The 16,013-nt window shown below is 47.2% G+C and overlaps 1 protein-coding gene across 1 annotated transcript in view; it reads left to right on the top strand.

Moving 5' to 3' along the window:
* The window catches only part of CTDSP1 (CTD small phosphatase 1), a 58,088-nt gene that overhangs the window by 23,042 nt on the left and 19,033 nt on the right, over positions 1-16,013 (top strand). Inside the window, exons 2-3 of the mRNA XM_040358187.1 lie at positions 10,605-10,747; positions 15,899-15,997. Coding sequence (XP_040214121.1) covers positions 10,605-10,747; positions 15,899-15,997 — 242 coding nt within the window. The remainder of the gene's footprint in view (positions 1-10,604; positions 10,748-15,898; positions 15,998-16,013) is intronic.

Genomic DNA, 16,013 nt, shown 5'->3' with positions numbered 1-16,013 from the left:
AAATCCTTTTTTAATAAAAAGAATAAATAAAAATAAAATCCACCAAAACATCCAAAAAAAAGTTTCTTTAACAATAAAAACAAAAATTGTAGATTGGATATAAAATATAAAAAGAATAAATATCCAATCTACAATTTTTGTTTTTGTTGTTAAAGAAACTTTTTTGGATGTTTTTGTGGATTTTATTATTTATTCTATTTATAAAAAAGAAGTTTTGTTTTTTTTTGTTCTTATTTTTTTTATTCTTCAAAGAAACTTATTTTTGGATGTTTTTGTGGATTTTAATTTTATGTATTCTTTTTATCAAAAAAAAATTCTTTCTATTTGTTTTAATTTTTTTTATTGTTCAAATAAACTTCTTATGGGATGTTTTGTGGATTTTATTTTTATTCTTTTTATTAAAAAAAAGATTTATTTTTATGTTTTTATTGTTCAAAGAAACTTCTGTTTGGATATGTATTCTTTTTATATTTTATATCCAATCTACAATTTTTGTTTTTATTGTTTTTTGGATGTTTTTGTGGATTTTTATCATTTATTCCATTTATAAAAAAAAGTTTTTTTTTTTTTTGTTCTTATTTTTTTTTTATTCTTCAAAGTAACTTCTTTTTGGATGTTTTTGTGGATTTTAATTTTATGTATTCTTTTTATGAAAAAAAAATCTTTCTATTTGTTTTAATTTTTTTTATTGTTCAAAGAAACTTCTTATGGGATGTTTTGTGGATTTTTTTTTTTTTTATTCTTTTTATAAAAAAAAGGATTTTTTATTTTTATGTTTTAATTGTTCAAAGGAACTTCTGTTTGGATATAAAATATGAAAAGAATAAATATCCAATCTAGAATTTGTTATATCGGAGCAGAAAAAGCTTTTCTGGCCCCATTTCTCCCATGGTGGGGCCAGCGAGTTGCGTCTGTGCGCAGCATTCCCCGCGGCGCGGTCCCGGTCGCTGTGTATTCTGGCAGAGCTGCGAAGGCCGGATGTGGACGCTGAATGAGGCCGGGATTTGCGATTCTCTCCTTTTATTCCTGTGCCGGCAGCGGGGTATCCTGGGAGCAAAGGTTGATCTATAAGTAGAGAAAGGAAAAAGGGGACGGAGGATAAACAGGGGGGGACGTCATGGAAACGGCGCACAGAGGGGCCCGGCGGACACACTACGGGGTCTGTTGTAGGAGGGAGGATGCCGGAAGTCTGTGAATACCGTTACCACGGCTCCTTCCTCTGCCGAATCTTTCCCTTTCTTTTTGTTTTAATTTGGAAGATTAAAAAAATAAAAATAAAATATGATTTTTGGATATAAAATACGGAATCACATCTACTTTTTTTAATGGGGGATCCCGCTGAACATGTTCTTGATTTAGAGGGGACTCTGATGTAGGGGGGGGGACCCCAATGTAAGGAGCACTCTGATGGGGAACCTAGTATAAGGGGTGCTCTGATGGGGACCCTGATTTGGTGGGGAATGCTGATGCGGACACTGATGTAAGGGAGGACTCTGGTGAGGACCCTGATGTAAGGGGGTGCTCTGATAGGAACCCTGATGTAAGGGAGGACTCTGGTGGGGACCCTGATGTAAGGGGGGGGGGCTATGATGGTAACCTTGATGTAAGGGGGGCTCTGATAGGAACCCGGATGTAAGGGGGGGCGCTCTGATAGGAACCCGGATGTAAGGGGGGGGGGGGCTCTGATAGGAACCCTGATGTAAGGGGGTTCTGATAGGAACCCTGATGTAAGGGGGGGCTTTGATAGGAACCCTGATGTAAGGGAGGGCTCCGATAGGATCCCTGTTGTGAGGGGGGATCTGATGGGACCCCTGATGTAAGTAGGGGGGCTCTGATAGGGATTGTGATGTAAGGAGGGGGGCTCTGATAGGGACCCTGATGTGGGGGGGGGGGGTTTCTGATAGGAACCCTGATGTAAGCAGGGGGGACTCTTATAGGAACTCTGATGTAAGTGGGGGGCTCTGATAGGGACCCTGATGTAAGGGGGGCTCTGATAGGGACCCTGATGTAAGGGGGGGGCTCTGATAGGAACCCTGATGTAAGGGGGGCTCTGATAGGGACCCTGATGTAAGGGGGGGGCTCTGATAGGAACCCTGATGTAAGGGGGGCTCTGATAGGGACCCTCATGTAAGGGGGGGCTCTGATAGGAACCCTGATGTAAGGGGGGCTCTGATAGGGACCCTCATGTAAGTGGGGAGGTGGGGTGGGAGGCTCTGATGGGAACCCTGATGTAAGGGGGGCTCTGATAGGGACCCTCATGTAAGTGGGGGGCTCTGATAGGAACCCTAATGTAAGGGGGGATCTGATAGGGACCCTGATGTAAGTGGAGGGGGGCTCTGATAGGAACCCTGATATAATTGGGGGCTCTGATAGGAACCCTGATATAATTGGGGGCTCTGATAGGAACCCTGATATAATGGGGGGCTCTGATAGGAACCCTGATGTAATGGATTATTACCCCCCATCCTGAGTTGCCCTGTAGGCCGAAATCTAACGCCTGCGTATCTGACCGCCTTCGCAGCCTTATTGCCGCCTTAAGCGCCCACAGAAGAGGAAGAAAACAAGGCGAATTGTTTGTTGCTGATAAATAGAAACTTTAACCTTTTACCAAAACTCGGCACCGATTGGCTCACGTAATGATTAATGATTGGCCGCCATGTAACCGTTTACCTGCCGCAGATAAACTGCGTTCTGAACAGTAAAAAAACAAAAAAAATGCAACAAATTTGTGGAATTTCCCGGTCCACTTACAGCAAACATTCCCCTCCATGTTGTTCTGGGCCCCGGGGTTGTACTGAGCTCCGGAATGCCGGCCCTTTGCACAGCTGTCAGCTGCAGACGTGTGCGCAAAAGACGGGAAACACAACACAAACATTACAGGGGGGGGGGGGGCAAAACAATAAGTAGAACGTAGAGGAGAGCAGAATAAATACAGCACAGGTCTGATTTATTTTCACAAAGACCGTCTGACCCGTCCAACAGCGGCCAATGACAGCCAAGCCTGCTCAGACAAATGTCACCTGGAAAATGAAAGCCTGAATTTGATTGGATGCCATAGAGACAGGTTTTGTTAAAGGCTTTCTATTACTTGGTCCCCCATTTGTTCCCATGGGATGGCCATACTCATGGCTGCCTCCAGTGGTCCTGCAGAGTACTGCTGTCCCATACTGGATGAATAGAATACGCAGCAGGATTGCGCTGTATGAAAAGTTGCGGCGCACTAGAACCCATGCACACGAGACGCTGGTAAACGCGAGTTCAGAGTAATTTGGACAGTTTTTTCAACTGCCCCTGAACACATTCAATGTTATCCTATGTGTCCATGCACACAGTCGCGTTTTTCTACAGTTGGGTTTATGCTCGTTTTTTCAGAAGCAAAAAAATGGGTTCAGACGCAAAAGTTTTCGCGTTTCAGACGCAAAACTTGGCAAAACGCAGTGCCGGCGTTTTGCCGCGATTTCGTTTATAGGCGTTTTTAAAGGTGACCTATTTTTTTACATTAGAAATCTCAAAAATGATGGCAAATGATGAAAAACCATTAAAAAAACTGTAATTGCTTGCATTGCATTGTGGACAATCCACAACTTGTGGCAGGTGACATGGCCAGGTGAAGTGGCAAGTGGACAACCCGCAACATGTGGCAGGTGACGTGGCAAGTGGACAATTCACAACTTGTGGCAGGTGATGTGGCCAAAAGACAATACGCAACTTGTGGCAGGTGACGTGGCAAGTGGACAATCCACAACTTGTGGCAGGTGATGTGGCCAGGTGATTTGGCAAGTGGATAATCCACAACTTGTGGCAGGTGATGTGGCCAGGTGATTTGGCAAGTGGATAATCCACAACTTGTGGCAGGTAACGTGGCCCGTTGACATGGCAGGTGATGTGGACAATACACAACTTGTGGCAGGTGACGTGGCCAGTGGACAATCCACAACTTGTGGCAGGTGGCGTGGCCAGGTGACGTGGCCAGGTGACGTGGCAGGTGACGTGGCAAGTGGACAATCCGCAGCTTGTGGGTGATGTGGCAAGTGACACGCTAAATACACGTACACTGCTGCTCTCTCATCTGCTCTGGTCTCACAAAATGGCTGAAATGGTTAAATAATACTGTTTTTTGAGCTTGGGGATGGTCTTATGATGTTTCTTAACTAAACGCTTATAAACGCAAACGTGGTAAAACGCCGCGAAATTCGTGGCAAAACTGGCGTTTTAAACGCCGTTTTTTGCGTTTGAAAACGTGTGTTTAGATGAGTTTGCATCTGCGTCTCGTGTGCATGGGGCCTTAGGTCTTTTAATTACGGTTTGTGTCTCCCACTGGGGAGATTTCACCCACTGTATTTGTACTGGTGACCACTGATCTCCTGGACAGGAAGTGAAGGGAAATTTCCTGTAAAACAGAAGTCCTCAGCTAGGTCAGGGTCTTCTCAGATTTAGGATTCAGGTTTCCTCTGTCTTCACTTCTATCCACAACACCCCGCCCCTTCCCCACAGCTTCCTACTGCATTGTCATCATCCTTATCATTGGTTGCTAGGACCACCAGCATCCTAGCAACCAATGACATGCTTGCCCTAGCATTTAGAGTAGGACAAAACTTCCTCTGTTCAGCTCTTCTCCACCTTGTAGTTCACAGCCATGTTGTAAACCTTACTTTGGTAAGGGGGGACTCTGATATAGACCCAGAAACAGGTGTAAGGAGGATCATGATGGGGAAGTAATGTAAAGGGAGGGGGTACATTGATGTACGAAGGGCTCTAATGGGAACTCTGTTGTAAGCAAGACTCTGATTGAGACCCGGATACTTTGACGTAAATGGGAAGCACTCTGATGTAAGGGTGTCTCTCTTGGTGAACCTGATGTAAATGGGGGGGGGGGCTCTAATGGGGACCCTAATGTAAGAGGGGAACTAATGGAGACCCAGATGTAAGGGAGGACTCTGATGGTGAACCTGATGTTAGGGGAGGGGGGGGATCTGATGGTGACCCAGATGTAATGGAAGGGCTCTAATGCAGACCCAGATGTTATGGGGGCTCTGATGGTGAAGCTGATGTAAGGTGGACTCTGATGTGATCTCTAATGTAAGGGGGAACTCTGATGGGAACCAAGATGTAAAGGAGGTCTCTTATGGTTAACTGGATGTAAGGGGGGCTTTGATGGGGACCTAGATGTAAGGGGGATTCTGATGTAAGGGGGGTCTCTTATGGTGAACCTGATGTAAGGTGGGGCTCTGATGGGGACCCAGATGTAAGGTGGGGCTCTTATGGTGAACCTGATGTAAAGGGTGCCTCTGATGGGGACCTAGATGTAAGGCGGTCTCTTTTGGTGAACCTAATGTAAGGGGTGGCTCTGATGGGGACCTACATGTAAGGGGGTGTCTTTTATGGTGAACCTGATGTAAAGGGTGGCTCTGATAGGGACCCAGATGTATGGGGGATTCTGATGTAAGGGGGGTCTCTTATGGTGAACCTGATGTAAGGGGTGGGTGGCTCTGATGGGGACCCAGATGTATGGGGGGTTGGGTCTCTTATGGTGATCCTGATGTAAGGGGTGGCTCTGATGGGGACCCTGATGTAAGATGGTGCTCTGATGGGGACCCAGATGTAATGGGGGGCTCTGATGGGGACCCAAATGTAATGGGGGGCTCTGATGGTGAACCTGATGTAAGGAGTAACCCTGGTAGAGACCTTGATGCAAGAGAGACTCTGATGTAAGGGGGAACTCTGATGGGGACCCTGATGTAAGGTGGGCTCTGATGGGGACCCAGATGTAAGGGGGGTCTCTTTTGTTGAACCTGATGTAAAGGGTGGCTCTGATGGGGACCCAGATGTAAGGTGGGGCTCTGATGGGGACCCAGATGTATGGGGGATTCTGATGTAAGGGGGGTCTCTTATGGTGAACCTGATGTAAGGGGTGGCTCCAATGGGGACCTAGATGTAAGGGGGGTCACTTATGGTGAACCTGATGTAAGGGGTGGATCTGATGGGGACCTAGATGTAAGGTGGGGCTCTGATGGGGACCTAGATGTAAGGGGGGTCTCTTATGGTGAATCTGATGTAAGGGGTGGGTGGCTCTGATGGGGACCCAGATGTATGGGGGGGTCTCTTATGGTGATCCTGATGTAAGGGGTGGCTCTGATGGGGACCCAGATGTAATGGGGGGCTCTGATGGTGAACCTGATGTAAGGCGTAACCCTGGTAGAGACCTTGATGCAAGAGAGACTCTGATGGAGACCCTGATGTAAGGGGGAACTCTGATGGGGACCCTGTTGTAAGGGGGAACTCTGATGGGGACTGTGATGTAAGGGGGAACTCTGATGTGGACCCTGATGTAAGGGGAAAGCTAAAAGAGATATTTTTCTGTCTGTGTTCTGATCTGTGGATCGCTCCCACATGGATATTCAGATGGAGATACACTCGGAGGTCCATGCAGTGCCCACCTGTCATTGATTTGAACCTGCTGCCTGCACAGAACACTTGTGCATCCCATGTAGGGGAACACAGATCAGTACTCCTATGTGAATGATCCATTTGTCAGACTGTTCATGAGGACTTGGATACATTTGCCACGTGCCTTGACTGGACCCAGATTGTCTAGAACAAGTGTTTGTTGGCACAATATTTCCGCAACCTCGAATAATCTTTTTTTCCTCCCCGCTGTTTCCTGGGTGGGAAAGGGTTAATGGCTCTTGTTAGGCATTATCAGTGTTGCAATGACATTCCTGGGAGGGGTGAGATTGTTTTTGTGTGTTTTCTGTGCAGTTCACACTCTGCCTGAACTCTGTGACCTCAGACGCGGCATATTTGTCCTGCTTTTCCCTTTTATTTCCTTTTTTGGCCCAATGTGAAATTCCTTTCGCTGTCAGAAGACGGTGGACAGGCGAGAATGTTGTGTAATAGTTGGACTCGGCACATTCTTGTTGCTGCCAACAGCATTTTATTTGTGCAAGGCATGCAAGTGGTGGTGTGATAACATCAAAAGAACACCGCAGGGAGCGCGCAATAACAACCTCTAGGATTGGTGTCAGTTACCTGCAGGAATAACCCCCGGCATTGGGGTCATTTACCACGATAATAACCCCCAGCATTGATGTCAGTGAGTGCAGTAATAACCCCCAGCATTGATGTCAGTGAATGCAGTAATAACCCCCAGCATTGATGTCAGTGAGTGCAGTAATAACCCCCAGCATTGATGTCAGTGAGTGCAGTAATAACCCCCAGCATTGATGTCAGTGAGTGCAGTAATAACCCCCAGCATTGATGTCAGTGAGTGCAGTAATAACCCCCAGCATTGATGTCAGTGAGTGCAGTAATAACCCCCAGCATTGATGTCAGTGAGCGCAGTAATAATCTCCAGCGCTCCATCCAGGAGACAGGCGTGCGCGCTCCGTCTCGGAGGAGACAGGCGTGCGCGCTCCATCCCGGAGACAGGCATGCGCTCCATCCAGGAGACAGGCGCGTGCCCTCCATCCAGGAGACGGGCGTGCGCTCCATCCAGGAGACGGGCGTAAAAATATTTATTGGCGCTCTGCTCCAGCGTTGATCACGGAATTGTGCGACATCTGCCCGTCGGCCTAAATCACATCCATCTCCCTCCAAGATAATGAGATCTTGTTAACTGCAGAAGGATTAAGGTGCGATGATCCCTACTGATCTCTCAAGACTACGCTAATCTCTGGCTGGTCACGGTATTTTCACATACAAGGTGCAACCTCTCATTGCATTGAGCTGTGTCTATCACCAGAGACGGTCATCTCCCCATAAAATCAGTTTGGAGTCAAAACCTAAAAGGTTCTAGGCTTACCAATAAGTAGAAGTAGTCAAAAGGGGTTGGAATTTCCTTTAAAATTTGTCCGTTAGTGAACGTAAATTTATCCGAAGTTACGAATTATCCGAAATAACGAATGCCGTATCTAAATGAATGGAATGTAACAAATTCATAATAAATAATAATAATAATAATAACTTTTTATTATTATAATTATTATTTCATTTCGTTCCATTCGTTTAGATACGGCATTCGTTATTTCGGATAATTCGTAACTTCGGATAAATTTACGTTCACTAACGGACAAATTTGACAGGAAATTCCAATACCTATAATTTAATAGTTATTATTAGTTAGCTTTTTCGAATTTTCGTTCTTTAGAATTTTCGGATTTTCTTCCTTTTTTGAGATTTTAGAATTTCCGGATTTTCCGAATTTACAAATTTTCTCATTTACGAATTTTGGCCCAGATTCTCGTAGATGGGCGTAAAACTCAGCGGGCGTAACGTATCTGATTTACGTTACGCCGCCGCAAGTTTTACAGGCAAGTGCTTTATTCACAAAGAACTTGCCTGTAAAGTTGCGGCGGCGTAGCGTAAATCACCCGGCGCAAGCCCTGCCTAATTCAAATTACCCGGGTAGGGGGCGTGGAGCATTTAAATTAAGCGCGTTCCCGCGCCGAACGTACTGCGCATGCGCCGTCCGGAAAATATCCCAGGGTGCATTGCTCCAAACGACGTCGCAAGGACGTCATTGGTTTCGACATGAACGTAAATGGCGTCCAGCCCCATTCACGGACGACTTACGCAAACGACGTCAATTTTTAAATTTCGACGCGGGAACGACGGCCATACTTAACATTGGTTGCCCCTCATATAGCAGGGGCAACTTTACGCCGCGCAAACCTAACGTAAACGTCGTAACTTCACTGCGTCGGCCGCGCGTACGTTCGGGAATTCGCGTATTTAGCTAATTTGCATACTCGACGGGGGAAAACTACGGAGGCGACACCTAGCGGCAAAAAAAAAAAAATTGCATTTAAGATCCGACAGCGTAAGAGCCTTACGCCTGTCGGATCTAATGGATATCTATGCGTAACTGATTCTAAGAATCAGGCGCATAGATACGACGGCCCAGATTAGGACTTACGACGGCGTACATTGCGTTGCGCCGTCGTAAGCCCTTTGAGAATCTGGGCCTTTGTGTATAACGAATGACCCAAACAAAAAAAAAACGAACACATTTTTCTGCAGTGCACATGTCTAGTTATGTCCACTTCACCGATTGGACCCGCCCAGACCCCACCTCTAAATCTGCAGAGACCACCCACAAGCAGTTAATGTCCCTTTGAGTTATTCCAATACCTATAATTTAATAGTCATTATTAGTTATTATTTAGAATTTTTGGATTTTATTTCTTATTTTTCGAATTTCTAAATATTCTGATTTTTTCGTATTTTGGATTTCTGGCTATCCGGCTGGTACCGGGTCCCCAAATCCAGAAGATCAGGTGCAAAAAGGTGACTCGAGTATAAGCCGAGGGGGGCGTTTTCAGCGCACAAAAAAATGTGCTGAAAAACTCGGCTTACACTCGAGTATAAATGGTATGTCCACTTTACAGATGGGACCCGCCCAGACCCCACCTCTAAATATGTAGAGACCGCCCCCAAGCAGCACTAATCCTTGTAGTTAAAGCGGAGGTTCACCCTAAAAACATGTATATACCATTACATTTAGCATACTTCCGACATGTACAGTATGCTGTTTGTTTTTTGCTGTACATACCGTATTATTGTTCTTTTCCACCCGGTTTCCGGGTTCTCGCTCCCGCGGGAGTAAGCGTTCCTATGCAGCGGCGCAATGTCACCTGGGACTTAGCCTAGATGATTGACGTGCTTGATAAAAACTTTCCCCTCGGCGGATAAGGCGCGTCACGAGTTCCGAAAATAGCCGAACTGGGAGTCGGCTCTATACGGCGCCTGCGCAGTCAGCTCTACACGGCTCCTAGTCGGTGCGGAGGCGCCGTATAGAGCCGACTCCCAGTTCGGCTATTTTCGGAACTCGTGACGCGCCTTATCCGCCGGGGGAAAGTTTTTATCAAGCACGTCGATCATCTAGGCTAAGTCCCAGATGACATTTCGCCGCTGCATAGGAACGCTTACTCTCGCGGGAGTGAGAACCCGGATTCTGGGTGGAAAAGAACAATAATACGGTATGTACAGCAAAAAAAAACAAAAAAAAAACAGCATACTGTACATGTCTGAAGTATGCTAAATGTAATGGTATATACATGTTTTTAGGGTGAACCTCCGCTTTAACTACAGGGATTAGTGCTGCTTGGGGGCGGTCTCTACATATTTAAAGGTGGGGTCTGGGCGGGTCCCATCTGTAAAGTGGACCTCCGCTTTAATGTCCTTTTGAGTTACTGTGCATGTGCAGTAGCTCAAATAAGGTTGCTGCTGTGATCCCGGGACATGGCCCAGGACGCAGCATTGGTGGGACTGATGGTCAAGATGCGGGACTGTCCCGGCAAATCCAGGACGGTTGGCACTTATGGAGTTTATAACTCTGTGATTTCCTGGATTATTATTACCAGTAATATGGGTTGAAGGGCTCCTTTACAACACATTTGGGGAATCCAGCCACACCTGGCTGTCATGGAAGAAGGACTAGGACTGTAAGTCCCAGGGGGTGCCTGTGATGTCATAGTGCCGTCATCATAGCTAAGGAAGTCCAGGCTGCCTGATGTGATGTATGATTGAAAAAGTTTAAGTTGCATGGAAATGAAATGAGATTACGTTGTGTTCTGTTAGATTAATACCTCGTCTTTGTCCTCCAGGTGCTCACACCTCTTCTAAGAAGCCTCGAAGCAGAAGCATCTTCCACTCCCTATTCTGCTGCCTGTGTCAGGACGATGCAGATCCCCTTCCTGTGAATAACAATGCTCCCCTCCTGGTGGAGGAAAATGGATCGGTCCCCAAGGTAAGCCAAGATCTAGCAAAGCAATCCTTGAATGCCTGAAGGCGGTGACGAGTTACCATGACATGACCGTGCTTTAGAATGTCTGTGAGTAGGGCTGCTGATAAGGGGGTAGCACCCAAGCCCTATAAGTTCAACCGGGGGGGGGGGGCCAGAGCAGCAGGAGTGGGCGCGATTACTGGAACCAATCCTCCTGTGTCCTCCAGCTCTGCTGATCCCCCGCTCAGTATTTTCCTCCAGCTCTGCTGATCCCCCGCTCAGTAGTTACCTCCAGCTCTGCTGATCCCCCCGCTCAGTAGTAACCTCCAGCTCTGCTGATTCCCCCCTCAGTAGTTACCTCCAGCTCTGCTGATCCCCCGCTCAGTAGTTACCTCCAGTTCTGCTGATCCCCCGCTCAGTAGTAACCTCCAGCTCTGCGGATCCCCGGCTCAGTAGTAACCTCCAGCTCTGCTGATCCCCCGCTTAGTTGTAACCTCTAGCTTTGCTGATCCCCCGCTCAGTAGTAACCTCCACCCCTGCTGATCCCCCGCTTAGTAGTAACCTCCAGCTTTGCTGATCCCCTGCTCAGTAGTAATCTCCAGTTTTGCTGATCCCCCGCTTAGTAGTAACCTCCAGCTTTGCTGATCCCCCGCAGAGTAGTAATCTCCAGTTTTGCTGATCCCCCGCTTAGTAGTTACCTCCAGTTCTGCTGATCCCCCTGCTCAGTAGTTACCTCCAGCTCTGCTGATCCCCCGCTCAATAGTTACCTCCAGCTCTGCTGATCCCCCTGCTCAGTAGTTACCTCTAGCTCTGCTGATCCCCCTGCTCAGTAGTTACCTCCAGCTCTGCTGATCCCCCCGCTTAGTAGTAACCTCCAGCTTTGCTGATCCCCTGCTCAGTAGTAATCTCCAGTTTTGCTGATCCCCCGCTTAGTAGTAACCTCCATCTTTGCTGATCCCCCGCTCAGTAGTTACCTCCAGTTCTGCTGATCCCCTGCTCAGTAGTAATCTCCAGTTTTGCTGATCCCCCGCTTAGTAGTAACCTCCAGCTCTGCTGATCCCCCTGCTCAGTAGTTACCTCCAGTTCTGCTGATCCCCCCGCTCAGTTGTTGCCTCCGGCTCTGCTGATCCCCCCGCTCAGTAGTTGCCTCCAGCTCTGCTGATCCCCCGCTTAGTAGTAACCTCCAGCTTTGCTGATCCCCTGCTCAGTAGTAATCTCCAGCTTTGCTGATCCCCCCGCTCAGTAGTAACCTCCAGCTCTGCTGATCCCCCCGCTCAGTAGTAACCTCAAGCTCTTCTGATCCCCCACTCAGTAGTAACCTCAAGCTCTATTGATGCCCCACGCAGTAGTAACCTCCAGTCCTGCTGATCTCCACTTCGTAGTAACCTCCAGCTCCAACCTCCAAATGACACTTTGCTACAATGTTGTGTAGTGAGTGTACAGCTTGTATAACAGTGTAAAATTTCTGTCCCCTCAAAATAACTCAACACACAGCTATTAATGTCTAAACCGCTGGCAACAAAAGTGAGTACACCCCCTAAGTGAAAATGTCCAAATTGGGTCCAAAGTGTCAATACTTTGTGTGGCTACCATTATTTTCCAGCACTGCCTTAACCCTCTTGGGCATGGAGGTCACCAGAGCTTCACAGGTTGCCACTGGAGTCCTCTTCCCCTCCTCCATGACGACATCACTGAGCTGATGGATGTTAGAGACCTTGCGCTCCTCCACCTTCCGTTTGAGGATGTCCCACAGATGCTCAATAGGGTTTAGGTCTGGAGACATGCTTGGCCAGTCCATCACCTTTACCCTCAGCTTCTTTAGCAAGGCAGTGGTCGCCTTGGAGGTGTGTTTGGGGTCGTTATCATGTTGGAATACTGCCCTGCGGCCCAGTCTCTGAAGGGAGGGGATCATGCTCTGCTTCAGTATGTCACAGTACACGTTGGCATTCATGGTTCCCTCAATGATCTGTAGCTCCCCAGTGCTGGCAGCACTCATGCAGCCCCAGACCATGACACTCCCACCGCCATGCTTGACTGCAGGCAAGACACACTTGTCTTTGTCCTCCTCACCTGGTTGCCGCCACATACGCCTGACACCATCTGACACCAAATAAGTTTATCTTGGTCATGGTTCCAGTAATCCATGTCCTTAGTCTGCTTGTCTTCAGCAAACTGTTTGCAGGCTTTCTTGTGCATCATCTTTAGAAAAGGCTTCCTTCTGGGACGACAGCCATGCATACCAATTTGATGCAGTGTGCGGCGTATCGTCTGAGCACTGACAGGCTGACCCCTTCAACCTCTGCAGCAATGCTGGCAGCACTCATACGTCTATTTCCCGAAGACAACCTCTGGATATGACGCTGAGCACGTGACCTCAACTTCTTTGGTGGACCATGGCGAGGCCTGTTCTGCGTGGAACCCGTCCTGTTATACCGCTGTATTGTCTTGGCCATCGTGCTGCAGCTCAGTTTCAGGGTCTTGGCAATCTTCTTATAGCCTAGGCCATCTTTATGTAGAGACACAATTCTTTATATCAGATCCTCAGAGAGTTCTTTGCCATGAGGTGCCATACTGTACTTCCAGTGACCAGTATGAGAGAGTGAGAGCGATAACACCAAATTTAACACACCTGCTCCCCATTCACACCTGAGACCTTCTAACACTAACGAGTCGCATGACACCGGGGAGGGAAAATGTCTCATTGGGCCCAATTTGGACATTTTCACTTAGGGGTGTACTCACTTTTGTTGCCAGCGGTTTAGACATTAATGGCTGTGTGTTGAGTTATTTTGAGGGGACATGAAATGTACACTGTTATACAAGCTGTACACTCACTACACAACATTGTAGATACAAATAGGTAGATTCACAAAGAGTTAGGCCGGCTTATCTACAGATAAGCCGACCTAACTCTGAATCTAAGCCGGCCTATGTTTAAGTGTATTCTCTAACAGAGATACACTTAAACATATCTAAGATAGGACGGCTTGCGCCATTCTATCTTGGGCTGCAATGTTTCTTTTGCCCGCTAGATGGCGCTGCCATTGCGGCCGGCCTAGGTTATGTAAATGAGGGACTACGGCGATTCCCGACGATTTACGAGCATACGCCGGGCCTACACCGTCGAGTTACGTCGTTTCGGTACGCGATAGGCCGCCTAAAGTTAGTCCACCTATGAGGTGGACTAACAATGTTAAGTATGGCCGCCGTTCCCGCCGCGAGGTTCGATTTTTTTACGTCGTTTGCGCAAGTCGTCCGCGAATCGGGATTTACGTTGTTTACGTACGCGTCTAAATCAACAGGCCCGTACGGCCTACTTAGCCGCAATGTGCACTGGGAAATGTAGTCGCCCCGCGCATGCGCAGTGTAAAAAACGTCAAAAAACGTGAGGTCAAGCCTCATTTCAATAATACACGCCCCCCTCCCAGTCATTTGAATTAGGCACGCTTACGCCCGCTCGTTTTAGGCTACGCCGCCTAAAATTTGAAGGCAAGTGGTTTGAGAATCACTTTTAACCTAAATAATTTAAGGCGGTGTAGCCTAAAAAAGTAGGCTAGGCCGTCCTAATTTTAGGCGCCCCTACGTGAATCTACCCCAAAGTGTCATTTCCTCAGTGTTGTCACATGAAACAAAACATGAACAAAAACGTGAGGGGTGTACTTACTTTTGTGAGATGCTGTAACTGGCAAGGCTCCCATTGGCTGCAGTGCTCACAGTCGCTCAAATCTTTCAACCCAACTTCCACATTCCAGGGATCGGGAATTTTCTCCCAGATTGCCACTCCTGTCCATAAGTCTGTCACCGGTCCTGGCTGAGAAGTTCCTAATTGGAGGTATGTGTGGGGGAGGGGGGGGGGTAGTTTGACCTAAAGACACCAAGTTAAATGATATGTGGTTGGAGTATCCTCCTGAAAGCTGGAAATGAGGGAAGCGGTAATGAAATCCATGTTGCAGCACTAATTAATTTCTTGGGCCGCAAAGGTATTTTGCAACAATGTAATTAAATGTCTGCGCTCACATGCTACTAGCACCATCTAGTGGACAATATAGAGTACTGCTCTAGAATTTTTTTTTTTTTTTTTGCTATAATACTTGCAGGGTAACGTCACCTTTATAGTAAAAAAAATAACAAAAAAAATTATAGCATTTACCAGGGGTCTCCAAACATTTCAACACGAGGGCCACATTGTAGATTTTACAAGTATTCGGGGCAGAAAAAAATAAATCTGTCATGTATAAAATATCAGTGGTGTCCCCATCAGCAGTGTCCCCATCAGCAGTGTCCCCGTCATTGCTGATGGGGACATTGCTGATGGGGACACCAATGATGGGGATGCCATTGATGGGAACACCGCTAATGTCCCTATTAGTGGTGTCCCCAGAAATGTCCCCAACAGCAGTGTCCCCATCATCAGCGGTGCCCCCATCAGCGGTGTCCCCATCAGCAGTGTCACCATCAACAGCATCTTTATCAGCAGTGTTCCTCTGATTGCTGATGGGCACACCAATGATGGGGATGCCGCTGATGGGGACACCGCTAATGTCCCTATTGGAAGTGTCCCCAGAAATGTTCCCATCAGCGGTGTCCCCAACAGCAGTGTCCCCATCAGCAGTGTCCCCATCAACAGCATCCCCACCATGCAAATTACATTTCTGGGGAGCGTGCTGCCTATCCGTGCCTATCCGTGCCGCCTATGCGTGCCCATCCGTGACGCCTATCCGTGCCCATTCGTGCCGCCTATCTGTGCCGCCTATCCATGCCCATCCATGCCGCCTATCCGTGGCACATATTAGTGCCCATCATCAGTGCCCATCAATGCCACCACATCAGTGCCGCCTTATCAGTGCCTGTCAGTGCAGTACCATCAGTGAAGGAGAAAACATACTTATTTACAATGTTTTATAACAGAAACAAAAAATACACGTTTTTTTTCAAAATTTTCGGTCATTTAAAAAAAAAAATTGCAGAAAATAAAAAAAAATCCCCAAATCCCACCAATAGAAAGCTCTATTTGTGGGAACAAAATGATAAAAATGTAGTTTGGGTACAGTGTAGCACGACCGCGCAATTGTCATTCAAAGTGCAACAGCGCTGAAAATTGGTCTGGGCGGGAAGGTGTATAAGTGCCCTGTATGGGAGTGGTTAACAAGAGAATTGTTTTTTTTTATTTTTTAGGCGACTAAATTCCTTCTGCCAGAAGTGAAGCCGCAGGACACGGGCAAAATCTGTGTGGTCATTGACCTGGATGAAACATTGGTGCACAGCTCCTTCAAGGTAGGTTGGACAGTCT

Source organism: Rana temporaria, chromosome 6 (assembly GCF_905171775.1).
Source record: "Rana temporaria chromosome 6, aRanTem1.1, whole genome shotgun sequence".
Classification (NCBI taxonomy): domain Eukaryota; kingdom Metazoa; phylum Chordata; class Amphibia; order Anura; family Ranidae; genus Rana; species Rana temporaria.
This window is presented reverse-complemented; position numbering and strand designations above follow the sequence as displayed.